The 26,765-nt window shown below is 44.9% G+C and overlaps 2 protein-coding genes across 2 annotated transcripts in view; both read right to left on the minus strand.

The window, feature by feature from the left end:
* The window catches only part of eepd1 (endonuclease/exonuclease/phosphatase family domain containing 1), a 68,799-nt gene extending 66,017 nt beyond the window's left edge, over positions 1 to 2,782 (minus strand). The window contains exon 1 of the mRNA XM_084313142.1: positions 1,532 to 2,782. Within this exon, the coding sequence (XP_084169268.1) occupies positions 1,532 to 2,397 (866 nt within the window). The 5' untranslated portion in view covers positions 2,398 to 2,782. The remainder of the gene's footprint in view (positions 1 to 1,531) is intronic.
* A 12,233-nt stretch (positions 2,783 to 15,015) lies between these two features.
* The window catches only part of septin7a (septin 7a), a 61,764-nt gene continuing 50,014 nt past the window's right edge, over positions 15,016 to 26,765 (minus strand). The window contains exons 10-12 of the mRNA XM_084312880.1: positions 21,633 to 21,768; positions 18,477 to 18,622; positions 15,016 to 16,782 (exon numbers count right to left, since the gene is read on the minus strand). Coding sequence (XP_084169006.1) covers positions 16,746 to 16,782; positions 18,477 to 18,622; positions 21,633 to 21,768 — 319 coding nt within the window. The 3' untranslated portion in view covers positions 15,016 to 16,745. The remainder of the gene's footprint in view (positions 16,783 to 18,476; positions 18,623 to 21,632; positions 21,769 to 26,765) is intronic.

Consider the following 26,765-nt stretch of genomic DNA (forward strand, 5'->3'; position numbering starts at 1 on the left):
AGCACTCTGTTGTAGACAGAGTGATGGTCATCATAAGACCGTGCAGCTGGTCATGAACACAACTCTAGTTTGAAGAATTGACAGCATTATCAAATGCCGTACATTTGATACTTTTCAGAAGAACGTGGTTGCTCTCTTTTAATACTTTTCCAATTAAAGAGGCTTTAAATTGTCCATTCCTGGACACCATGTAAAGCCGAGTGTTTTCACCATGGCATTAAGATCCAATCTGGGTGATCTGATCACAAGTGGACTTTGATTGATTGATTGATTGATTGATTGATTGAAAATTGTATTAACAGATTGTAGAATGGGTACAATACAATACAGACAGCTCTCATCTGGCATTAAGAACTGATCTGGGTGATCTGATAACATGTAGACAGCTCTCATCCGGCATTAAGAACTGATCTGGGTGATCTGATAACATGTGGACAGGTACAAGTAGTCCGTTCACACCCAGTGTTAAGACCTGATCTGGGTGTTCCGATAACATGTGGACAGGTCTAAGCAGCCTGTTCACACCTGGCATTAATACCTGATCTGGGTGATCTGATCACATGTGGACAGGTCTAAGCAGCCTGTTCACACCTGGCATTAATACCTGATCTGGGTGATCTGATCACATGTGGACAGGTCTAAGCAGCCTGTTCACACCTGGCATTAATACCTGATCTGGGTGATCTGATCACATGTGGACAGGTCTAAGCAGCCTGTTCACACCTGGCATTAATACCTGATCTGGGTGATCTGATCACATGTGGACAGGTCTCTAAGCAGCCTGTTCACACCTGGCATTAATACCTGATCTGGGTGATCTGATAACATGTGGACAGGTCTAAGCAGCCTGTTCACACCTGGCATTAATACCTGATCTGGGTGATCTGATCACATGTGGACACTGGACACTCTAAGCAGTCTGTTCACACCTGGCATTAATACCTGATCTGGGTGATCTGATCACATGTGGACAGGTCTAAGCAGCCTGTTCACACCTGGCATTAATACCTGATCTGGGTGATCTGATCACATGTGGACACTGGACACTCTAAGCAGTCTGTTCACACCTGGCATTAGAACGTGTCCCGATATGCATCTCGAGTGAGCACTTGTGATCGGATCTCACTTCTCCGCTCTGCAAATAAACACCTAGGCCGGCATCTATATAAGACATGCATATTATATTAGATCATAATAATAGAGTAGATGCGGTTTCCAATACAATTTACAATATTACTGTGAAATCCCTTTAACGTAGCCTAGAGCAACTACACAACTTTGCAAATGCTTCCCTATATAGAATTGAGGGTGATGATCACAGTAAATAACCTGCTGGCGATTATAACTGTAATCACTGCTCGTCTTGACCCCCCGCCCCCACCTCTCTCTCTCTCTCTCTCATCAACTACCTTCACGTTTGAAATTAATATAGAGGCGAGATGCTTTAATAAACCCATAGCCTATGGGGCTTCGCAGACAATTGTCGTCCCAGTGATACTGTGTGTTACTAAACGTACAGGGTCATACTCACTCATTCTCAAGCAACGTCATACACACGACCTCTTTCACACCGGGGTTGTTGGCTTTGTCACAGGAGCAGTTCTGCAGGTTCCAGGTAGCCACTCGCACCACGGCCTTCCCGTCGCGAGTCCCCGAGGGAGGCTCCACGTCGGGCCGCACGGAGACGATCTGCGTCGGGCCGCCGGGTGGAAGGTCAAGATCGTCACTTGTGAGACTGAAGGAAGTCGGGCTGGGGTGCGATTTCGTGGTGTAGGTGGTCAACCCTCCGTTGGTGTTGGTGGACGGGGTTCTCGAGCGCTCCACGAACACCTGGAAACGGATTTTGTCTAAGAGCGAAGAGTTAATGTGATTGACCCTCACCAAATCCTCGATGCTTTTCAACGGGCCGTGTTCTGTGCGATAGGCCACAATGTTCTTGGCTATTTTCTCCGTGATGCCGCGGATGCTCAGGAGTTGCGCCGGCGTGGCGGTGTTGATGTTCATACCGGTGCCGCACGACAGACCACCACCGTGATCACAGTCTCTGCGCAGCGAGGATGGAGAGTGCTGGGACGAACTGGTCCTACTCGAGACGCAGATCTCCAGTTTGATCATCTCCAATTTAGTCGCCCCGATGCCACTCACCAGCGCCAAGTCCTCCACCTTTTTAAACCCCCCGATGCAGTCGCGGTACTCCACGATATTCTGTGCCACCGTGCGGTTCACCCCGGGCAGTGTCATGAGTTCCTCCTCGGTGGCCGTGTTGATGTTCAGCCGCTCCTGGTTGACCGAAATATTGCCAAAGTTACACGCGGCGCTGAATTTGCGCTTATTGCTGTTGCAGAAGTCCGTCGGGTCTCTGGGTATAGACCGGTGACAGCCCAGATTCCCCCCCATGGCTGCAGCCGGTCCCCCGGGCTCGGAGCAGTGGGCACAGGGCCACACACTACACTACACTAGGCAAGCAATGTGGAAAAGTACAGCGTGATTGATTGCTGGGGGAACATGCCCAGCATACAGACGCGGTCACGGGCTACTACTACAGCTATAGATACACACACAGGCACCGCGCATAGTCTTCAATACATATCGGACGGACTAGCGCCTAGCGCCGATTAAATACAAAAAGGCACACTTTGATTTACCCACAAAGCGCCGAATCATTTGTAGATGTTTTGAACAGATGTTCACTGCATGGTGATGGTGCAGCCTGCAGGGCAGCGTGTGTTGGAACGGCGTTGAACAACACCGAGACGAGAGAAGGGAAGGAGGACGAGCTCCGGTGTCGACGCTGCTGAGCCTCCCCGACAGAGACTGACAGACACTGGAGCAGCAGCGCACCCACACCGTCCAGGCAGGGGGCGGGGCTCCCGACGTCATTGCTGTCAGTCACTCAACCTTTTTGCTGTCACTACTAGTCTAGTGTGCAATCTGTGCATTAGTACATTTTAAATCACAAGGCTGCGAGTTGTCGTTTCGTCATTTCTCGTGTTCTCTGTACATATATTATATAACCAATAGTCATTGTTGGTCTATCATTTTGGAACTGTTTTAATTAATTATGCCGTTTCTCTGGAGACTTGGGCGGGTGGGAGTACTTTTACTCAAACACTGTAGACTACTTTAGTAGGACTACAGTTTTGAGCTCGTCTTTGTAGCTTATTTCCATTTACGGGAGCTTTATACATTTACAGTATTACATTTGGAGGACAATTTCCTTTTTTACAGGCCTGCAGCAGGTAGTTACTTTGTTTGCATACAAAACATTTATAAATGGATGACTTGCCAAATTAAAACCTGCTAACTTAAAGTGGAAGCCAGCATAACTGGAGCAGAAACCACATAATATTACATTTTAGGCAACACGTTGTAGATAGCATGCCTCCAAGCATTGGAATACACGTTCATATCAGTATAACTGAATGGATGAGATTTGATTATTGAGTTGTATCAAATGTTTCACTAGAACTATTCTATTAATAAAGGAATTGTGTGATTTGGCCTCCAGTTAATTAATAGTTGGCTGATCCAAACGGTCAGTAAAAAAAGGACACATTTTCCATTGGAGAAAAAAAAAGAGAAGTTGTAGTATTTGTATCTCAATTGAATTAGCCCAGCGTTCATAGGCGCCTTGCTCATCCCACTTCACTGAAACACAACCAATGGGAGAGGCGGAAGAGGTGGTCAGAGCTTTAGTTACATAACCTGTTTCATTGTGGCCCCTTTTCAATGGACAGCATGTACTCGCCATTCATCTCTTCCCAGGCTTGTCCCGGCTGCCTGTTTTAATTAGCATGGCATTAGAATTTTAGATAGACAAAACCAGTTTTGTTTTGGTCTTTTTTTTCATCTCTGGCAACAAAGACTCTGATCTCACACTTTCTGTCATCAAGCCTTTTGTGAAGGTGTTGAAAGAGGTGTAAGCCTATGATCAGAACCGGATGACCCCCACTAATACATCCACCAACATTACACAGAGATTCAATCAGCAGAATACATTTTCATTCAGTTGATACAAAGTCACATTAATTCATAGATGGACCAAACCTGCCCCAATCCCAACCATTCATAATATGACCATAATATGGATTCATGACTCGGTTGTCTCGTAATCAGAAAGCTCCCAGTTGGATTCCGGCTCCTCCCGGGTAGCGTGTTTTAGTGTCCTTGACTTAACCCCAAACTGCTCCCGATGAGCAGGTTGGCACCTTGCATGGTTGCCTCTGCCGTCGGTGTGCGAATGTCTGAGTGGATGTGTGAATGTGAGGCATAAGTTGTAAAGCACTTTAGATACAAGTTTAAGTTTATTTAAAAAAAAAAATACCCATGGACAGTGCACATTAATCAACATCTTCAGTTTCCACATCAATGTAAATGTACCAGAATTAGCTAATTGGGCTAGTTTTCATCTGTAGTCCCTGCCTACCATGCATGTCTTTATGGTGTGGGAGGAAACCGGAGTACCCGGAGGAAACCCACGTGAACACGGGGAGAACATGCAATATAAAATGCAGTCCATGACTCCACAGCATTGCAGAGATCAGTGGTAACACAGTATATCAGTATCTCCTGCTCGTCTTTGAGTGGGTTTGATCATTCGGAATTGAGTTTGGGCTAAGTCTACACCAGGCATTCTCAAAGTGTGGCCCGTGGGCCAATGGTGGCGCTCGGAAACTCGGCTCACGATGAGTTTTTAAGGTGTGAATGCATGCATTTGATCCCGTTCCAACAGTTTTAAACCAACTTACAACATCACACAGTTGCTTTTAAGGAGGTAAAACTAGGGAGCGGCTGGGTAGCACAGTGGACTAAGCACTCGCCTACCACCGCAGAGACTGTCAGCGGTACCTCCGGCTTGGTCAGTCGTCCCTACTAACACAATTGGCAGTGTTAGCGGGTGGGAAGCCGGTGGGGTATGTATCCTGGTCGTTGTAAACTGCGACTCCTACTGGTCGGTCGGGGCGCCTGTTCAGCAGGGAGGGGATCTGGGGGAGATAGCGTGGACCTCCATACGCATTACGTTTGCGAGATGCCTATTCGCAAAACAGATTACCAGTACGTCATCATTGTAGGTTCATTAACTCGCAATTTTCTTGGGCGGCGCTCAACCCAATGTTGGGTTCCTAAATGGTCTCAGTCATCAAAACGTTGAGAACCCCTGCTCTACGACCACCCATTCACCCAGAGAAAAGGTAGCATGGAGTTATAGTTTACATAACAGGTGATCGGACAGAAAAGCCAACTGCTTGCCCTCCTCCAGCAGTAAGAAATGGACAAGCCACCATTAACATCACACTCTCTTAATTTAGAGCCTGGGTGTTCTGTGACTCGCATGCTGGACATGCCTGAACTCTGCTCTGATGCAACAGGGGACAGTCGACACTCTGCTCTGATGCAACAGGGGACAGTCGACGGGTGGGTTGGGTCGGGTTGGGTGTAGGTAATGCTCAAGATCCCACACAGATAACCTCAGAGAAGCTGCAGCGTCTCAGAAAAGGGGCAAAGAGGGGAAACAGGAACAATGACGACTCCTGTATCTGATCCAAACACAAATCACTTAAGAGGATTTCAGATAGATATCACAAAATGATATAGAAAGCCAGCGAAGCGATGGCCACTTGACCAGAGCCGCAGTGATCCAGGTTGCCTGACAGTATATCCTCTTCTCTTCTATGCCGCTTGGCTGATATCACTAATCCCTTCTGGTTGCAGCAGCTAAAGCAGCATTGGCCCCACTTGACCTGCAGTGACTGAGGATTGGTGCTGGCGTGAGGAAGGAGGCCAGTGGAGTCTCAGAGCTCCTCACATCTACGTCCACAGTTCCCTGTGTATCCAATTAGAGATGGGTTGATACCACTTTTTCACAGTGGACTAAAATAAGTATAGTCTGATTAGATATTGAGTACGGATCAGATCCATTCGCCCGACAGTGCGGTATAGACTTAGACCATTACCTTGGGGTTATTGGACAAAAATGCGTTGAGATATAATCCTTTTCCTCCATTAGAGCCATCTAACATACTGTATTCTTTCTATGGGCTGTAAATTCAAAAATAATCAAGGATCTTTGCTTTGATTTCTGATATGTTGCACATGGCCCTTGGTATCTGGTTTTAGTATTGGGGGAATTCTTCAGACCCTGTTTTAGCCTGGCATTATCCCAAATACCCATACCAGTATCGGTGCATGCCTGTATTAAATCATACGATATCACCTCTTGATCATTTACACAGGGACGTGCACAGGTACGGGCTATTGTTGCCCGGGCAACAGTCCGTTTACTCTGATTGGCTGAGTTGCCCCTCTTGGAGAGCCTTTTCTTCTTTTTACATACAAAATTAACAAGCAGCTCCGCTGCAAATACAGGAAGGGGCAAGAAGACACAGCGACACTGGATGCCCCCCGGACCCCGGTTTTAAACGGGAACCGGTACTATATTAGAAAATACCGGAGTATTTATAAGCTCCGACGTCCTCGGTACTGCTATCGATACTCTAGAGAAATTATTATTATTATTATTATTATTATTATTATTTAAAAGTTGCAAACGATCTATCCTCTCTCTGTCTCTGCACGAGAAGCGAGCCACAGCGAGTCATTACACACACTCCTCGCGAGTCGCTCGCTAGTAGTGCTACATACGGGTACTCCTTAATGAAAGTTCTCCGTGCTGAAGGAGATGCTTCCAGCTGCAGCCGTTCAGACCAGCGCTTACAATATGTGCGGGGCTTGTAAGCGCTGGTCTGAACGGCTGCAGCTGGATACTATTGTGCTGAAGCGCGCTGCACACAGACACAGACAGCTCTGAGTCTGCATGCACCGTGACTCGTGATGGCGGATAGAGCGAAGCGTTCTAAAGAAAGTATGGATATACAACGCACGTTGCCACAAGTGCAACAAAACATTTGCCAGTAAGGGTGGCAATACGAGCAATTTATCAAAACATCTGTTGGCAAAACATGATATTAGTGTGCAGAAATGCGCGTATTCGACTGCCTTGCGCGCAGTGTTCCATCTGCATCCACGTCCACTGCCGCCGGTAAGCCAAGATACGGAGTTTCCTAGGCTAATAACGAATTATTACAAATAGGCTAATAAACAAAATAATTGTTTAGCTACAAATACTACAATCTAAACTTTTTATAGATCGTCAAGCTGAGGCGTCAGCCACCAATGTGTCCCAGGCCAGTGAGCCCAGGGCCACCACACATCCTTCCCTCTACCTCCCTCCACCACCCAAAGTCCTTTCACCCTAGCAGCTAGAGGAAGGATGACAGAGGATAGGGTGAACGAGTGTCACAGTTCTGTTAGCCTTTTGCATTTGTTGTTTATTATAAAAAGTCTATAATTCAGAGTCAGACACATTTAAAACATTGTTGCTGCTGTTGCTGAAGAAATTATATTCATTTATTATATTTATTTATAAAGTTATATAAAAGAACATTGCTGCTGCTGTTGCTGAAGAAATTATATTTATTTATAATACTTATTTATAAAATTGTATTTATAAATAATAAAGCAATGTTGATTCTGTTCTTAATTAATTGTCTTTTTTTCTTGCAAAAAAAGAACCAAAAAGAACCGATAAGAGTATCGATAAAGTACCGAACCGTTAAGCAGTATCGATAAGAGTAGTAGTATCGATAAAATCCTAACGATACCCACCCCCCTGGTTGAAGAACTTCACGTTAAAGTGCCCTTTTGAGTGGCAAAAATTTGAGGACGTGCCCCATCGCTGCTCTTCCAATGGTCTAAACTTGACCATGTGCCGCCACAGTTGAAAAATTTCACGCTAAAGTGCCCTTTTGAGTATTGAAAATATTTTATACTTTTAATCTGGATTGCCTAGACGGCCTACATAATGTTCATCTTAATCAAGGAGGAAGCCTATTTCACCATACATGACGCATCATAGCTCTTTACTCGCTGATGGGGTCCCATATTGTGCAGCAGGTACCCCTTTTCTTCTTTTCCTCCCTGCTCCAAGTGTTTCCTTTCCAATAGAACACAGAATGACCTAATTAGAGCACTTAGTCTTTATGTGAAAAGAGCCACCCAGAAGGAAGTGAGGGAAGCATCAATATTCTCCATCACACTGGACATTGAGCAGGCATCATTTGTCATTCGTTATGTGCATGAGGTGACCATTAAGGAGCGCTTTCTTCAGCTCTGTGATATCCAGTCAACAACCGGTGAAGCGTTTGAAACCTTGCTAATGAAGCTACTGCAGGAGAATCAGCTCACAGAAGAAGACATCCGTGGACAGGGATATGACGGGGCAGCCAACATGAGCGGGCCTTACAAAGGGCTACAGTCCAGAACACAAATGCAGAATGGAAAGGCACTGTATGTACATTGATGCTCATTGCTTGAACTTGGTCTTTAGTGCAGAGTGCAAAGTCAAGCATACATTTTGTGGATTCTTTTCACAGTGGTTAAAAAACTTAAAGGAACACGCCAACATTTTGGAAAATGTACTTACCATCTTCTCCAGAGAGACACAAGAAGATGGATACCAGTTTCCTCTCTGTGCGTTCAGTAGAAAGCCATCTGGCTGCACGTTAGCCTAGCTTAGCACAATGAATGGAAGCGGACAGTGCCGGTTAGCCTTCGGGAGAGATGTTAGTTGGACAATGCCTAGGCTAACCGCTTAGACTACCGCTTCCATTCATTGTGCTAAGCTAGGCTAACGTGCAGCCAGATAGAAGACGGTAAGCTAATTTCCCCAAATTGTTGGCATGTTCATTTAAAGGGGACATGCATTGCTATTCCTTTCACTATTTGGGCAACTTTACACAATTCCTGTGAGTCTATGGAACACATCTGTAAAGTTCTTTTCAAAAGAATTCATTGTTTTCTATTTTTTTTTAAATCTTTTTCCCCCTCCATTTTCCTCCGATTTTTCTCCCATCCCACAGTCAGATCATCTGGGAGAGTGGAGGCTATCACGTGCTTCCTCCGACACACGTCCAGCCAATCAACCGCTTCTTTTCACCTGGCAGCGCGGATATTCTCCCAGAGGGCGTAGCGTGTGGAAGGATCACACTATCCCACTCAGGTCCCATCCGCGCTTAGCAGGCGCCCCGACCGAACTGTAGGAGTCGCTGTTTACAACGACCCGGACCCACCCCGCCAGCTTCTCCCACCCTCTAATGCTGCCAATTGTATTAGTGTGAACGGCCAGCCAAGCTGGTGACAACCCCGAACAGGTGAATCCAGCTCACAGCTCCGGGGTTGGTGACGAACACAATCTCCGCTACGCCACCTAACCGCTATTGTTTTCTATTTCTAATCAATTACTCTAAAGCAAAAAATTTCCACTTCAAGATTTCAAGCAGTTTTGGCTGGGCTCCGCCCATAAGCGATTTGAGTGACAGTCACCCAGTGGCGATTCTAGGAATTTTTAACAAGGGGGCACAGGGGGGGGGGGGGGGGGGGGGGGAATGAGCTAGTATGACATGTTTTTTTATATAGCTACTTATGACCGGTAGTATAAAGGAAGTTGGGTTTATCTAGACAGGTAGCCTAAGTGTAGCAGGTAAGGTATAAAGGTAAGTATATTAGGTTATATTATTTGACCAATAGCAGATCAGACAACTCTTTTCAGCCATTGGGGTTCATAGAAAATATTTTATTGGCACCACTGCTGTACAAGTCTCTTTTTTTATGCCACTCTGCCCGTCTCCACAGCACCTGTTGAACACAGTTTTTCAAAGCTGAAACTGGTCGACGGGGGCGGCAGCAGCATATTTTCTCACACAGTTTGTTGCACCCGGGACCTGGACTCACTCATTCCAGCGTCTCTCACCCGGGACCTGGACACTCACTCCAGCGTCTCTCACCCGGGACCTGGATTCACTCCAGCGTCTCTCACCCGGGACCTGGACTCACACACTCCAGCGTCTCTCACCCGGGACCTGGACACTCACTCCAGCGTGTCTCACCCGGGACCTGGACACTCACTCCAGTGTCTCTCACCCGGGACCTGGACACTCACTCCAGCGTCTCTCACCCGGGACCTGGACACACTCCAGCGTGTCTCACCCGGGACCTGGACGCACTCCAGCGTCTCTCACCCGGGACCTGGACACACTCCAGCGTCTCTCACCCGGGACCTGGACACTCACTCCAGCGTCTCTCACCCGGGACCTGAACTCACTCACTTCAGCGTCTCTCACCCGGGACCTGGACTCACTCACTCCAGCGTCTCTCACCCGGGACCTGGACTCACTCACTCCAGCGTCTCTCACCCGGGACCTGAACTCACTCACTCCAGCGTCTCTCACCCGGGACCTGGACACTCACTCCAGCGTCTCTCACCCGGGACCTGGACTCACTCCAGCGTCTCTCACCCGGGACCTGGACACACGCCAGCGTCTCTCACCCGGGACCTGGACACTCACTCCAGCGTCTCTCACCCGGGACCTGAACTCACTCACTTCAGCGTCTCTCACCCGGGACCTGGACACTCACTCCAGCGTCTCTCACCCGGGACCTGAACTCACTCACTCCAGCGTCTCTCACCCGGGACCTGGACTCACTCCAGCGTCTCTCACCCGGGACCTGGACACTCACTCCAGCGTCTCTCACCCGGGACCTGGACACTCACTCCAGCGTCTCTCACCCGGGACCTGGACACTCACTTCAGCGTCTCTCACCCGGGACCTGGACACTCACTCCAGCGTCTCTCACCCGGGACCTGGACTCACTCCAGCGTCTCTCACCCGGGACCTGGACTCACTCCAGCATCTCCGCAGCGTCAACGTGAAAGGAGATCATTGTCAGGCGAGCAATTAAGCATCCTGAACTGACTGTGCCAGCCGGGGGGGGCAAGGTCCCCTGTGCTTCAGCAGTGATGAGAGGCGCAATTTGGCAGATATCTGTGTGCCACAGAGGTAGAGTGTGGGAGAAATCATGGTTGGGGGTTATGCAAGAATAGGATCCAGCTCCGCGGAACTAAAGCAGTCGGACTGCTGACGGGATTGCTTAGCAACCAGAGCCCCTAGCCTGGCCTTAACCAACCACCACCTTTTCACTGGAGAAATGGCCAAGCATCTCTGTGGTTGGTTTTAAGTAGTCCATTGCATCTCAAAACAAGGTCCGAGGGTGTTCCAGGGGGTCCCCAGAAAAATGGGGAATTTTCACTAGTCATTTTCTAGTGACATTTTCTAATTAGACAACGAAAGAATGTATACAAATGGCTATTCTCATAGGATTAACTCTCTCCTCTATCATCTCCGCACCTCGTTGTACTGTATTTGTGCTATATAACGAAAAATACATTTGAATATAATCTAATCTAAAGACAGTCAAGGAATTCTCGACTAAAGTATACTTTAACAAATATCTTCTCAAATGGGGTCCCTGGGACAGAATCTCGTGGAATGGGGGTCCATGGTCTACTACATATCAATTTGGAGGTTCTTGATGAGAAAAAGTTTGAGAACCATGATGTAGTCGACAGGTGTGAGCCGAGTTTTGTTAATGTAATTGGACAACGATGGCAGTGACATTTATCTAGACCAACCAACGCTCAAGCCCGTATCCATTGGGTCAAACAGCTTAAAAACCCAGCTTGTGGGGCGACTGGGTAGCGCAGTGGACTAAGCACTCGCCTACCACCACAGAGACTCTGGGATCTAATCCAGCTGTCAGCGGTACCTCTGGCTTGGTCAGTCGTTCCTACTAACACAATTGGCAGTGTTAGTGTTAAGTGAAACTCCTCACAGTCAGGTGAAAAGAAGCTGTTGGCGACTCCACTTGTATCGGAGGAGGCATGTGGTAGTTCTACACCGTCCCCAGGCCGAGTGGGGCCATGCGGGCAAATATCAGGAAGGGAATTGGCATAACGACAAGAAATTGGGATGGGTGAAAAATACAGAAAGCCCAAAACATTTAAATAAAAAAACTGCCTGCTGGACCAACTAAGGCTGAGGTTACACCTTTCGTATCATCTTCGTATTGTTTTCTTATACGCATCGCCGCGTATCGCCGCGACGTCATGCGCCTCGAGTCACACTTTCGTTTTTTTTTCGTTTTTGTCACCAGAGCATACTGATGTAGTACACTGCCAAAGCAGTAGGTGGCAGTAGGTGGCAAACATGAAGGCAATTTCAACCAATCAGAACGAATGTGCCAATACACTTCCTGGTGGAAGCTCTAGCAAAGAAATGTCAATAAGGCAGGCGCCTATGCCGCGCCACCATCTTGCTTTACTCAATGCAGCAATAATTTTTCAGCAAAGCCTAATAAAAGTGCAATAAACAAAACGGATACATTCACTGTGTGTTCTGCCTGTCATTTGTTGATGAAACAAAACTAACATCAACACAAGTGACCACCAAGAGCGGATAGTTTAGGCTAAAAAACGATCGGTAGCATTCTAGCATTGTTAGCTCACGCTACTTAGCCAGCATCAAAACTGATGATATCGCGAGCTATCAGTAGTTAGATAACATTAGAGACAACGCTGTGTGTATTAAACAAAGGTGAATAGATGACTGGGCCATTTTGTTTAATGCTTCTTAAGTTGAAAGAGGAACTCTGAGCTAACAGGGTCTGAATCCTGATAGCTCACGTTAGCCAGCTGCTCATGCCATCGGTAATGCTAGCAGAATGAATGGATGTAAACTTTATTTAACATATTGCATATGGGTACAATACAATACGGCTCAATACAAACAATTGTTAAGGGAATGCAGACTGTTGTAGCTTGGACTGGGGTCCTTATAACAATAACTTGACAACACATGGTAGCTGAAGCTATTTGGGACACGGAGCTCTGTCCCAAACACACACACACACACTCTGCTGTCACCGGAAGGGCACGCAGATGGTATCTACTGCGCATGGGCGTTTTCGCAACAACGGTAGCGTGCTGACTACACGCTGTTTGTCGACTCGTTTTTTTGCGTATCTCCAAACGCAAACACAATTTTGCGTTTCAGCCGTATCCACAAAAAAACGCCAAAAAACGCGTTTCTGTGTAGATAGGACATCAAACGTCGTCAAAAACGTATAAAAAAACGCCAGGAATACACTAGTCTAACCTCAGCCTTAGTTTAGCAGTGGACCAATGGAAGGCGACTTAAGACCAGATGAAAGAGCATCCTAGACACTCTTCACTCGAGTCTAGACTTTATGACCAGTGAGACGATAGGTCTGAACCTTGCCCTTTGTTCATCTTTGAGTTGGCTAGAATGATGTGGTGTACAGAAGCAGCAAGGTCAGGCATCTGGTTCCAAGGTGGCTGCAGTGTAGACTATTTGGCAAGTGACCAATCAATTCCCAAGAATGTCTGACTCTTGACCCATTTCTTTTAGTGGTACATTTACAAGAATTTGTCCTCGTGTCCAAATCATATGCGGACAGACCTTTGATGTTCATTTTACCTTGTACCTCAGCAGTTCAAAGAAATAATGCAACCTACTGCTGCCCAGAAACGGTTAGAAAAGGTCAGAATCATGACTTGCATTTTTTTAGCTCCACGTATGATCAACTAATACCTCGCCATGTGGGCTGAAACGCCAGCTTTCATGTCAATTTGCGATTGGCTGAGGGCCGGTTCACCTGGGTGAGCAGGGAACACCGCCGACCAATCAAGAGTGGCGAGGCAGACCCACATAGCCTTTTGACAGGGAGAGCCGTGGCGTGATGCCACAGCGTTGTTTTCCAGTCTGCACGGCAACACGAGTCCAAAGGGCTTCTTTTGTTTGAGCAAGCCAGAGGCAAAAATGCAAAGACAAAAGAGACAGACAACTTAAAATTCACAAAAAAAAGCAATCAAGGAGTATAATCACGGTAAACGGACGTGAAAGTTCACTTTACAAATTTAAATACAGTTAGGTATTTAGGTTAAGACCACCATAGTGGCGGAGCGGGTTGGGGTGTTAGTCCTGGGGGGTACTGGGGGAGGAAATGTCTAATGTCTTTTGTGGTGTTCGTGTTTTTATTTTTACTCTATTTATTATCATTTTTGTTATCGTTATTGTAGTTAATATTATTGAAGTATTGTCTTTTGGTGTCTTATGTATTATTGTATTGTGTTTTGAAAAAAGGAAAATAAAGAAAAAAATGTAAATACTGTATCATTGACTAATACCAATGTTATCAGTGCTTAGTGGGCAACTTTCATTGTGATGACAAGACAGCTGACTCGCGCCATGCACGCTCCAGATAATAAAAGTCCCTCTAATCTGGGCCATGTTGACCCGAGGAACAGCATGCAAGAGGTTGAGAGGGAAGATCTGTGCAATAGGTGAAAGGAGAATGGAGAGATATGATAACATGGAAGTCAACATGAGCCAGATGTCGCTTCTGCAGTTACTCCTCTACTCGGCACAATACACATTTTTCTTTATATAAAAAAGGGGCACTTCACCCAAGACAATGCAGATTTATTTTGCAGTGTCACACATGTTAATCTTTTGCACACATTAATTTAGTTTGACAGTTATTGAGAGTAAATTACAGTGATGTCATTTCATTGGGTACATGGAATCATTGTGTTGCGTTAATTACAGCACCATGAAATGATGTAGATGAAAAAACAGCAATACCATGTCTTATAGGGACTGCTACCTTATAATTTAATGGCGCTGTAATTTACACAACACAAGGATTGAATGTCCCCGATGACATCACTGGTGGACATATTCAAACTAATTTACTCTCAATTGTCAAATTAAATGAATGTGTGCAAAACTGTTTATGGTTTGTGGATGTGTGAGATGATGTGCAAAATAAATCAGCTTAGTTATTTTTGGTGAAGTGCACCTTTAAGTACATTGCAATTCAATCAGGTTTAAAGTGGAAAATTTTTTGATAATATTGATCAAACCGTTATGTCTAATATTGAGTCTCATTTACATACAGTACATGCCTAGAGTGGCAAGTTATATATATATATATATACATGTATGGCGCCCTCTGCAGGCAAGACAGAAAGACTTTCATCATCATACAAAACATTAGAACGCACGCCGTCGTTAGTATTGACAAACTTCACCAAGATCATCCGGGTTGACGTATTTTTTTCCATCACAATTTTATTATGTGACTTTGAACAATAAAAACAAAAGACATTAAAAAAATACAAATGCTGTAAATGAACAGAGCTAAATGAACAGAGCTAAATGTGATGCGAGGGAAGCCAGCTTTGGTAGAAAGTGGAGCAATTGTATCCATTATATCTTTTGACACTCGGTGAGGTCAACGTCTAGAATTTACCTGATCTCAAACCCCGCCCTCTTTTCTTGATCCTCCTATCACAACCATTGCCTGTTCGGGGGAAGCATCAATTGTAATTGGACAATCAAGTAAAGAGGGCTGCATTTTGAGATCAGGCCAATTACCAGAATAGGATGAGTCAGGGAAAAGGTCTAGCACTGGGAAACGACACTACTTGTTACAACGCAATTAGTCTCCTCAGTGGTAACAGGGAAGCCCCGCCCCCTAGTGTTTCTATGACGATGACGACTCATCCTCATCTTATAATCCTAGGAGATAGTCTCGTCTCATTGGAGCAGGCCGATTCCTGCTCTTCTGGCAGGTTGTCGCTGCACCTTTTTCCATCTCAGCCTCTGACTTAACAAACACAGGGTTACTAAATCCTGACCCTGGGGGCCACCGCGCCATACTGATTCGGTACGTCTTGGACAAAATCCCTAAATGAGGCTTGCTCAAATGGAATCTCGGAGAAAAAAAGAAAGTTGGTAAAAAAAAAAATTCATAGGCATCTGTCTCTTCATGGGTTGCTTATCATTCTGACACTCGAGTTGAGTGAAGTCTGAGAATACAAAGGGGGGGGGGGGGGCTCCGAGAACAAGGAGTCAAGAGAAACGCTGGATTAGATGAGCAGAAACACAATGAACATACAAGGTTGCCGATATATGGACACAAAAAAAGAAAAGAAAATGTTACATGACTTAGAAGTTAAAACACTGCGGTCCACGGCTATATAATTTAAATTACAAGGAGATGAAAAAGCATAATATTTCTCGGGAGATCGGGGGATGATGAAATATCTGAAAAGTTAACAACGACGCCTGAGGTGAACTTCAGCCTTACAGGGTCCGTCGACGTGCGGGAAAGTTAAAAGGCGTACTCCTCCATTTGGTAATTTCTTGGTATTCGGGAGAACGCTGTACACAGACACACACACACACAAGTGCGCGTACAGTACACACACACACACACAAAAGAGTGCAGTCTCCAAAGTTACCAAACTAGCAGGAATAAAAGTGGGAAAAGAACAACTGAATGTCTGTGGCATTTCTTTAGGTTTGTGTTTAGGTTTTTCTCTTTACCAAAAAAAAAAGAGAAAACAAAACTTTCCTGCTTGACGTTGAAACAGCATGTTCTGTGTTTGTCTGTGTTGCTATGCAGCACTTGTGAAGGTAACCTACAAAAGATCCTTTAAAATTGTCCATCTTGTCAGGGAGGGAGGGGGGGGGGTAGTTCTTTGGAGAGAGCAAGAAATAGAAGAGAAGAAGGTGAAGGAAACAGAGAGGGAGTATTTTCCAGGTCATGAGTCCGTGGTGGTGAGTGTTTAACAGAAGGGTGGGGAGGGGGGAGACACACACCCCAAAGCTAAACCCACGGCCCCTGGTCGATGTAAGACCCCCCCCCACCCTACAGGCTTTCAACTCCTCCACAGTGTCTGCTGGTGATGTCATCGACGACACAGGCTGGCTGTTTGGCAACTAGTACACTGTAACAACATGGTGGTGGTCCTCCCCATGCTCTTAGAAGATCTTCTTCTTTTTGTTCTTCTCCAAAGTCCTGTGAAGCATGATGGGAGAGAGAAAAAGAGAGATGAGTGTGATAGCAGGTGATGAGGTAATAATGAAGTAAGCAGAACATTTTGTAATCAATAATTAACACAAATATTGCAAATTTCACCAATCCCTGCAATGTTTCTACATAAAAGCTGCTTCTGGTTCACAAGGCCACTTAACCGTTCCGTTGAGCGACAGAAACGAGTTAACTCGTTTTTATGATCGTTATTTCCTTTATTCGCTATTGCCATTCATAATTCATCCAGCAAGGCTCCGGAAGACTCTGGACTCTGTCGGATATTGCAATGGCTCAATACCGCCGCCCGGTGGATTTCGGGCGAGGTGCACTCTGCGTTCTGTGTATCGGTGAAAATCTTCTGGGTAGAGCTCTTTTGTTATGTGGATCCAGACAAACACTCTAGTGCATTGGATCGCTTTCGAGACGCAAGAATCAATATGCTTTCGGCGTTTATTGCGTCGTACAAACGGAAAACGAATTAGCAGATGGAAATCAAGATAATTGGAATATTTTTTCTCCAGACTCATCGGCCACAGGTAAGAGGAATCTAACGTTAATTCCAGCTCGATTGTCCATTTATCTCATTGCAATCCATCTGATCAATGTATGATGTCGTACTAAAGAAAGCCGTTACTGACAATCAAGGAATCATAAACGACCCCGCCCCCCCCCCCCCCCTTTCCTTCACGCATGATGGAGCATAATGTATACCGATCATATGCATTTGAATTTTTTAATATAGCGTGTATAGGAACGAAACGCCAATCGATTATGTATAATATGTATCGGGCCTATAACTCGCGTTCTAGGAATTACTGCAGAACACTCTAAAAACATACTTATATTCACGATGGTATTAACACGACAATGTATGAATGGAAAAATATAACGTTCCCACATCCGGAACGATAGATACCCGATGTTGAATGGGCCATAGTAATGTCGATATAGCTATAATATTTAAAAAGTTATAGCCCTGGAAAGAAGGTGAGCGACTCCATAAGCTTACAGCACTGGCAATGAGATGTATAAGATGGTCAAACTGCGTGGCAGACATTGTGTTAATGTTACCTTGCAACCCAACAAGCAACAAGCAACAAGCTTTATTTGAGTCACTTTTCAATAGTCTTTTCATAAAAACATCACAAATGTCTTTTTAGAAAAGCAAAATCAAGCATTGTAGGTTGCAATAATCATAAGAAACAATCTCAATGAAATCCTGGTGGGTCTTAGAGGATGTTAAATCAATGTCCGTTTGTGTCAGTAGTAGGGATGGGTACCGAATCCGGTACTTTTAAGGGCACCGACCGAATCACGTTCTGTACTACCGATTCACGTGAGATCCAACATTTTTACAACTGAGGTAGGTAGATTACATTTGTAGAGAGTAAAGTACAGAAAAAAGGTACCGTTGGGCACCGGTATCGATTCAAATGTGAACGGTACCCAACCCTAGTCAGTAGCTTTTTGCTGTAAGGTACTGAATGACGTGACAATAAAGGAATCTGAGGAGAGATGCAGCAGTCTCCAACGTCCAAATGAAAACACAACTCTCTCGTTCGCAGTCCAATGGGTGAGGTTTTGGTGGGAGATTTTTTTGGTAATATAAAATCGGCACCATGCCGGACAACAGAAAACCGAGGAGTCTAGGTTGAAATGAATTGTCCCGCTCGTCTGACCTGGAGGCGTCAAGCTTCTGCTGCTCCAGGATCCTCTGCTGGGCCTCCCAGCCGGTCTTCTCCTCCTCGTGGTGCCTCCTCTTCTCCTCCAGCTCCCTGTGCTGCGCCTCCAGGTTCTTCTTCATCTGCTCGTGGCGCCGCTGGAGCTGTGGGGGGGGGGGCAGAGATGAGTCCATGTACACACACACACACACACACACACACATATATATATATATACACACAGAAAACAAAAAGCTGCTCCAGCTAGCTGTTAGATCTTAGCCAAAAATGTACCTCAAGCAAGGTGGGAAATAAAAAAATTGCTATTTTAATTTAGTAGAACTTTAGTCAAAATTCTTATCTAAACTAGCTCCGCAAAATTAATAGAAGTGAATGAGGAGCCCGACACCTGGGAGCAATGGTGGCGTCGTCAGCGGACAGATCTGATCTTACTTAGGGCGCGTTCACACCTACCCCGTCTCTCTCTCTCTAGTCTCTAGTCGACTTGCGCCGCGCTCATAATGACAGATCTCTCTCTCTCTCATTACGCTGTCGGCAACTGTTTACGTTTGTAAGTGCTATAGTCCAATAGATGAACGACTTGGCGACTGTATATCCTTTGTTTACAAATTAGATCTGCACCAAAAAGGGTAGTGTGAACGCAGACCAAAATCAAACTTATAATTTTCACATTTGGTCCACCAGAAAGTCCGGACTATCCGCAGACTTTCAGGTGTGAACACGCCCTTAGATGCACTCAGGTGGAGGTCAAGAAAGGGTGATGAAACTTGATGGATTCTACTGAAGTGAAATATCCCTTTAACACACCAGCACCCGGCCAACAGCAGTTACATTTTGCATGATCGTTGGGCGGTTTGTCAATTCAACCAGCCACTTGCCAGGTCTTGAACCAATAAACATTTCAACAAGTAAAAACTGGATTCACCTTCCACTGTGGCAGCTCTATTAGACTGCTCTTACTGTTGAGACATGTTAACTATAAAACAACAGTGCCTCACCGTTAGTCCCTGTACTGGGCAGGGGGCCATTTGTCCATTATCAGTTTATAAATGCAATCAAAACCCTCTTAGTCAAAGTATTTTTGTAATTACTGCCTATAGTCAAAGCTTGGGAACTTAAAAATAGCACATTCCCAAACCAGGAACAGACAAAGACCTAATTTCCCGGCTTAGGATGAAATCAGAATTGTATGCTTCCCAATGTACCACGTCTTCGCCCACAGCAGTCATTGTGAAACCAAGGGCAGAGTGGTGCCAACGCGTGATTTGTTTTCGTAGACACTCTCTGATTGGCTAGCCCGCGTACAGCGAAGACCCTCTGATTGGTTTAGCTCCGAAGGGCTCTTCCGCCTTGTACATAATATATATTCTCTGCTTCGAAGTGGTTATGCTTTGGCCCTCTTTCGAAGTGGGTTATGCTTAGAGTTTATCTTTAGAGGAGGGCGATTGAGCACCAGCCCTGATTCCAAACTCTAAGCATAACCCACTTCGAAAGAGGGCCAAAGCATAACCACTTCGAAGCAGAGAATATATATGTACAAGGCGGACATTTCTATCCCAGAGGCCTTCGGAGCTAAACCAATCAGAGAGGGTCTTCGCTGTACGCAGGCTAGCCAATCAGAAAGCGTCTTCGCAAACTGCGGCTACGGAAAAAAATCAACCGGTGCCAACGAGGGTGCCAAGCAGCTAGTGTCATGGCCACCGGCTATCCTCAGAGAAAGCCTATAGACCTGTTCTCTGTATACAATCATACCTTGTTCGAGCCAATCAGCAATACCAACTGAGTCACGTGACTAAGTTGCCTCGGACCTGCTGCGCTAAAAGAATACGAGAGGGCTCTACGGAGAAACCATGGCACTCCCCAGACTAAAAGTTGTTTCAAACGAAAACGGCTGGATGTCATTTAGCCAAATCAGCATGGCTGTGAGTGTGAGTCTTTCACCTTTTACATATCTTTGGTATGAATTGATTGTTTATTCATCGCTAGCATGGCTGGTGATGTTTAGATTGCTAGCATGGCTAACAAATGCAAATATATTGTAGTCTGCCCCGTTGTTCTGACCACGTTCCTTTCTGCCCCGGTGATTGATAAGATATATTTACAAATATTAAAACCCCTTATAAAGGACTTTTGGGTTTCCTTGGCTCTCGTTATTTTTCCTAAACACTAGACAAAGTACTTTCAAAGTAAAAATGGCCTAAACAATGGTAAAGGGCCGCAGCGCCACTGTGACAACGCACCAGTGCTACCATGCATTTTTCCCCCCACAAGCTTGTGGCCAGCTTAGAAACAGATGAATCATTGTCCAATACGTGATTGCTCAGTCCTTTGTTCCACTGTGTGTGTGTGTGTGTGTGTGTGTGTGTGTGTGCGCGTGCGTGCGTGCGTTTTCAATGTTACTATAATAATATAATGCAGGACCTGTTGCAGAGGTCTTTATTTGGCATGCAACGACACTCAATGTTTTTAGTGGTACACACAGCGGTTAGTTTTTAGCACACACACCGGAACACACACGCATGCATTGTCTCTTTAGGATCGCAGATGCGATTTGTCTCTGCGATTAACCCATCCCGTCGTCCTTCCCCCCCAAGGGCAGCCGGGAGCAGACAGGCGTCAACGTGAGCCGCGCCAGGGGACCAATCCAAGTGCTCCTGTCCGTCTTCGTCAAGGACGCCACAGCGTTAGCGATCTGTTGTTGTGCATGTTTTTCCATTGGGTTTATCTTATCGGGGGGGAAACCCTTGCGAGCACGGGGAGAACATGCAAACTCCACACAGAAAGGCCTGGGAGATACCCCACCTGGGTACCTGGCATCATGGAAACCTGGTCCCCAAGCGGGAATCGAACCCTGGACCTTCTTGCTGTGAGGCAACAGTGGTAACCACTACACCACCGTGCCGCTATTGTGCAACCTTATACACTGTACTTAAATAAATGTAACTTACCAGTGTGTTTGCTATTTTATTGAAATTATGCTTTTTAAGTTGCAGGAAATTATAGCAAATGGCTTTCTTTATTGCTAATTGTTTTGCATATAGTGCCTCCACTGCTGCCGCCATCAGGAACTCTATTCTAGAACTAGACCTCCGTCTGTAAGGGTGAAAGGGTTTGCAGATGTAAAAAAAAAGGTGATGGTAGAATGTACTCTACCTCTAACTCAGAGTCTTTGAGCTTCTGGATCTTCTCCTTGACCTTCATCTCAAACACCTGCTCCATCTCCATCTCCATCTTCTTCATCTTGGCCACGTGGTCTCTCCTCTCGTCCTCCATCTGGGCCAGGGGACTCCTGGGGAGGGACACGCAGACGTGAGACACATAACAACACGTCTTATCGCTCTCAAATCTTGGGGAATGGAGAGGAGAGGGGAGGAGACAGAGGGCCCTGGAAAAGCTACTGCTGATATGATATATACTGAACACCAACAAGCTTTGTAAACGGCTGTGGATATGAATAGGGATGCTCGATATTGGCTTTTCTTTTACTGATATACCGATATTGTCCAACTCTTAATTTTCGATACCGATAAACAGATACCGATATATGCAGGGTTTCCCCCGCCAAAAAACTGAATAATTTCAGGTAATTAAGATTACATATGTCTTGTTGTGGAATTAACATAGCATTATGCATACTTTTGACAATAAATAAAATCAGAATTTGTTCTTACTTGCTTGCCTGGGTAAATAAAGGTTATAGAAATGTAAAAATGAAAACGGATAGATATTTTCCGATATCACATTTTAATGCCAATATCGGCCGATAATATCGGTAGGCCAATAATATCGGACATCCCTAGATATGAACTATTGAGCACGGGGGGAGGGGCCTCATCAAAGGACAGCCTATACGTGAAAGGAAATGCAGTGTATGAGATAACTGATGTATCTTAACATCAGAAATGCTTGGTTTGCTAAATACAGTCACAGGATTATATTCTTACAAAGTGCCACAGTACAACGGATCTGCCTCCACAGTTTTGAGAAGTGAGACTGCAGTACGACAGACACACAAAACAACGCAGTGCGACAGACACACCGAACAATACAGTACAACATACACAGAACAATACAGTACAACACACAGAACAATGTAGTATAACAGACACACAGAACAATACAGTACAACACACAGAACAATGTAGTACAACAGACACACAGAACAATGTAGTACAACAGACACAGAACAATACAGTACAACACACAGAACAATGTAGTATAACAGACACACAGAACAATACAGTACAACACACAGAACAATGTAGTACAACAGACACACAGAAAAATGTAGTACAACAGACAGAACAATACAGTACAACACACAGAACAATGTAGTATAAAGGGCTCCGCACAAGGCGGGCGATTTTAGCCAAGCGACCGGCTTTTTTTGCGAGCCGACCGACAGAATTGTATCGCCTCCATTGTTATGAATGAGACAGCCCACACAGCAGGAGATTTTGAAGCGACGGTCGCGCAGCTATTTCTGTCGCCTCGCTAAATATCGCCTCAATCCTATTTTTTGAGGCGACAGAGCAAGGACAGTGAGGAAATAACATGACTTCTACAGTAGAAGTAGTACAGAAGTTCTACTGGTGTATCATTTGTACACCATTAATGTATCAATACATTCATTGATCAATAACCTACATATTATTACGATGCTACTTATGTTCATTATTATTAACAGGAACCATTTAAATAAATAACGTTAGTTTGAGAAGCTATAGTGGCCACTTGTCATTAACTAATAAATGAACAATGCGCCACAATGCACCTACTAGATGTTTTTATACTCGGGTAACAAAATAAGTTGTGGATGTTGACCGAGTTTAATGTCCAGGCTGCAGCTGATGTGGTTTATAAGGTTTATTGTCCAAAGAAAATGATTGTTGAGAACAGAAGTTTGCGTCTTCAGTGAAAACACATTCTCTCTCAGCTTGTCCAATCGGTGGTAGTGAACGTATCGTAGCGATCAGGCATGCAGTAATGTCAGGAAGAATGAGGAGTGGTTGTATTCGTATATGGTGGTTTAATTTCAGCTCAATATGGGTTTTACAGGTTAAATACTCCCTCATAAAGCACAACACAGCTACCTGCTAATATATATACGCTCGCTTCACGACAAACTAACGTCCGGTCCCGGCCGGCGGTCCGTCCTCTTATATCTCCCGGGGGGAAACACCCCCCAGCTAAACAGAGCGACACATAGCTTATTATACCTGAACGGTCGCCTCTGGTGTGGGGGGCCAAGCGATGGCGACGTCGGTCGCCCGCTGTGTGCAGACCACTTAACAGACACACAGAACAATGTAGTACAACAGACACAGAACAATACAGTACAACAGACAGAACAATACAACACACAGAACAATGTAGTATAACAGACACAGAACAATACAGTACAACACACAGAACAATGTAGTATAACAGACACACAGAACAATGTAGTATAACAGACACAGAACAATACAGTACAACACACAGAACAATGTAGTATAACAGACACACAGAACAATGTAGTATAACAGACACAGAACAATACAGTAGTACAACAGACGGAACAATGCAGTACAACAGACACACAGAACAATGCAGTATGACTGACACAGACCAATACAGTACGACAGACACACAGAACAATACAGTACGACAGACACACAGAACAATACAGTACGACAGACACATGATGCAACAATGGAAACATTGATCGCTGATGAATGGTGAATCGTTATTAGTAGGTCTTTGGACCAGTGTAACCATTTTGATATTAAGATCCATTCATTCATATAATTATCCACATAGGTTCTTCAACTTGGTAGAGAGGCTGATATCCCCAGAGAGGCCTACTGCATCCAGCATGTCGTAGATTTCACAATATTGCACTTAGGGATGAGCGTGAGTAATGGAGTACTCGTGTCATTACTCCAAGATACTAGTGAAAACACAAAGCATTGCTTTGGTTATGACCAAGACTTAACCCTTTCACTACCACTACAGAAGGTTAACCTTTCACTACCACACTACAGGTTAACCGTCTGTAGTGTGGTAGTGAAAGGGTTAATCTTATGTAGTGTGGTTGTGAAAGGGTTAACCATTTACATACATTTAGTCATTTAGCTGACGCTTTTATCCAAAGCGACTTACAAGTTCTGTACAACAAGTCATCAGGAAGGGCACAACTCTAACCCTTTGTTGTGTGGTAGTGAAAGGGTTAACCCTTTGGTAGTGTGGTAGTGAAAGGGTTCAACCAAATATTTTTGACACTAAGGTTAGAGACATGAAAATGATTTTTACTTGGCACGTAGCAGGATTAATAGAAGCCCAGGCCTGTTGTTACAATCATGTAGTTAAAGTACTCTTAAAGCCAACTGCTACAAATAGAGTTTACAGATGTGTGCGAATATTCAGTGTGTTGGTGCTCTGAGATTGTGTTGAGAGCACTCAAAATGCCCATCCCTGATTGCATTTAAACACCAAGCAGCTGCTTCTTGTAACTACAAGTCATAAAGAACAGATCGCTTTACGAGGCAGGGAGACAAAAAACAAAAAGCTAAGAAAACAGAGAGACAGAGAAAGAGAGAGAGATACAGTATGAGAGCAAGAGAAAGGAAGAGAGAAAGAGAGGGAGAAAAAAGAGGGAGAGAGGGGGGAGAGTGGGAGGGGGAGGGAGAGAAAGAGAAAGAGAGGGGGGAGAGAGGGGACAAAGAAAGGACCTCACCAGAGGTTATGAAGAACCAAAATGACACTTACATGCCTTCACCTGCCTCAAATCTACAAAAATGATATTGTTACATTTATACCCAATAAATCTGAACCTGAGAACCAAACAATTTAAATGTATTGATTTTGCTATACTACAGGCAAAAAGAACAATAGCTTTCAATTGGAAGAAAATAGACGCACCCACAATCGGTGCTTGGATTAAAAACATGGCACAATGCATGTCTATGGAGAGAATAACATACCGGTATATCCTCAGGAACAATATAGAGGTTTACGAGGATATATGGAAACCATTTAATGAATATCTGAGAAGGGAAGATATAGGAGGGCTGCTATAGGATGAGTCCCCCCGCTCTCTCCCGCGGTCAGCCGTGACCCGGACCCCTGGAGAGAGCGGAGGCACGTCAGTGAAGGTGTTATAAAGATGTCATTTATTTTTATTTTTATTTACATTTTCTTTTCTTCTTTTCAATTATTTATATTTGTGAACGAGCTATTCTAATGGAGGTACCAATGAATGTACGTACTATTTCTGTATGACAACAGTAAAAACAAACTCAAAGATGCTAAGAGAGAAAAGGGGAGGGGGGAGGGGGTATGTGGGTATACGTATAATCTTGTGGAGAAAAGGAATTAAGAATAACTGACGACAATGAAAACCTGAAATGTGTACTGTAAAACCCAATAAAAATATTGTACTAAAAATAAAAAAATCTACAAAAAACAAACACACACACACACACTTAACATGCTGCAAAAACATGCATGGAGATTAGAGAGCGACTGGTCAGACTTGTGAGATGGTGCGGGTGATTCATGTGTGGATTAATGCAGTGAGAGATGTGGGGAGCTGGTGGATCAGGCTGGGTTAGAGCAGTTAGATAAGACACACGGTATTACTGCTGCGCTGCTGCTGCCAGTTAGTGGGGTTGAGTGGGTGGTGGGTGTGAGATCGGTAATATGGATTGATCGAAAGGCTTAGGTCTGGTTTAGTGACAGCTTGCTGGGTTTTAATCCTGAGGTCACAGAGTCGTGCCACGCCTGACCTCTTTAAGTGCAGGTTTTCCCTCTTCGGGCTTAAAAGCTACAAATCTGTGGGTTTATTTGACCATTTGAACTGAATAAACTTGTGTTTTCCCCCCAGAGGAGCAATCGGTTGCCGGGCATAATGACAACACAGCAGAAAGGACATAACATGTATGAATTCGGTGGCATCTTCACATACTGTATGTTCTTTGAAGAGTTCCAACATGGAGACGTGCCCGGCAGTCTTCGCATCAACGACTCAGACAGTACATTTAGAAACCCGAGATGAATCACTGATGTAAATAAAGACGGTAGTGGGCCAAAGGTGCCTCTGGAAGATCTGGCACTGCCCGAGGGAACGTACTGATCAATTAACCATCATTTATATCACCAAGTGAGGATCCGATTGACTCTAATGTCGCCAAACAGCGACCTCTAGACAAAAGATTACGCTTTGTTTACATGTTTAGCTTTTGTCTGACGTGTGGGCTGGATTTCAACGGGTATAGCGGAGGGGTTGCTACTGCTGGCCACACC

Source organism: Notolepis coatsorum (genome assembly GCF_963971535.1).
Source record: "Notolepis coatsorum genome assembly, chromosome: 4".
Lineage (NCBI taxonomy): Eukaryota > Metazoa > Chordata > Actinopteri > Aulopiformes > Paralepididae > Notolepis > Notolepis coatsorum.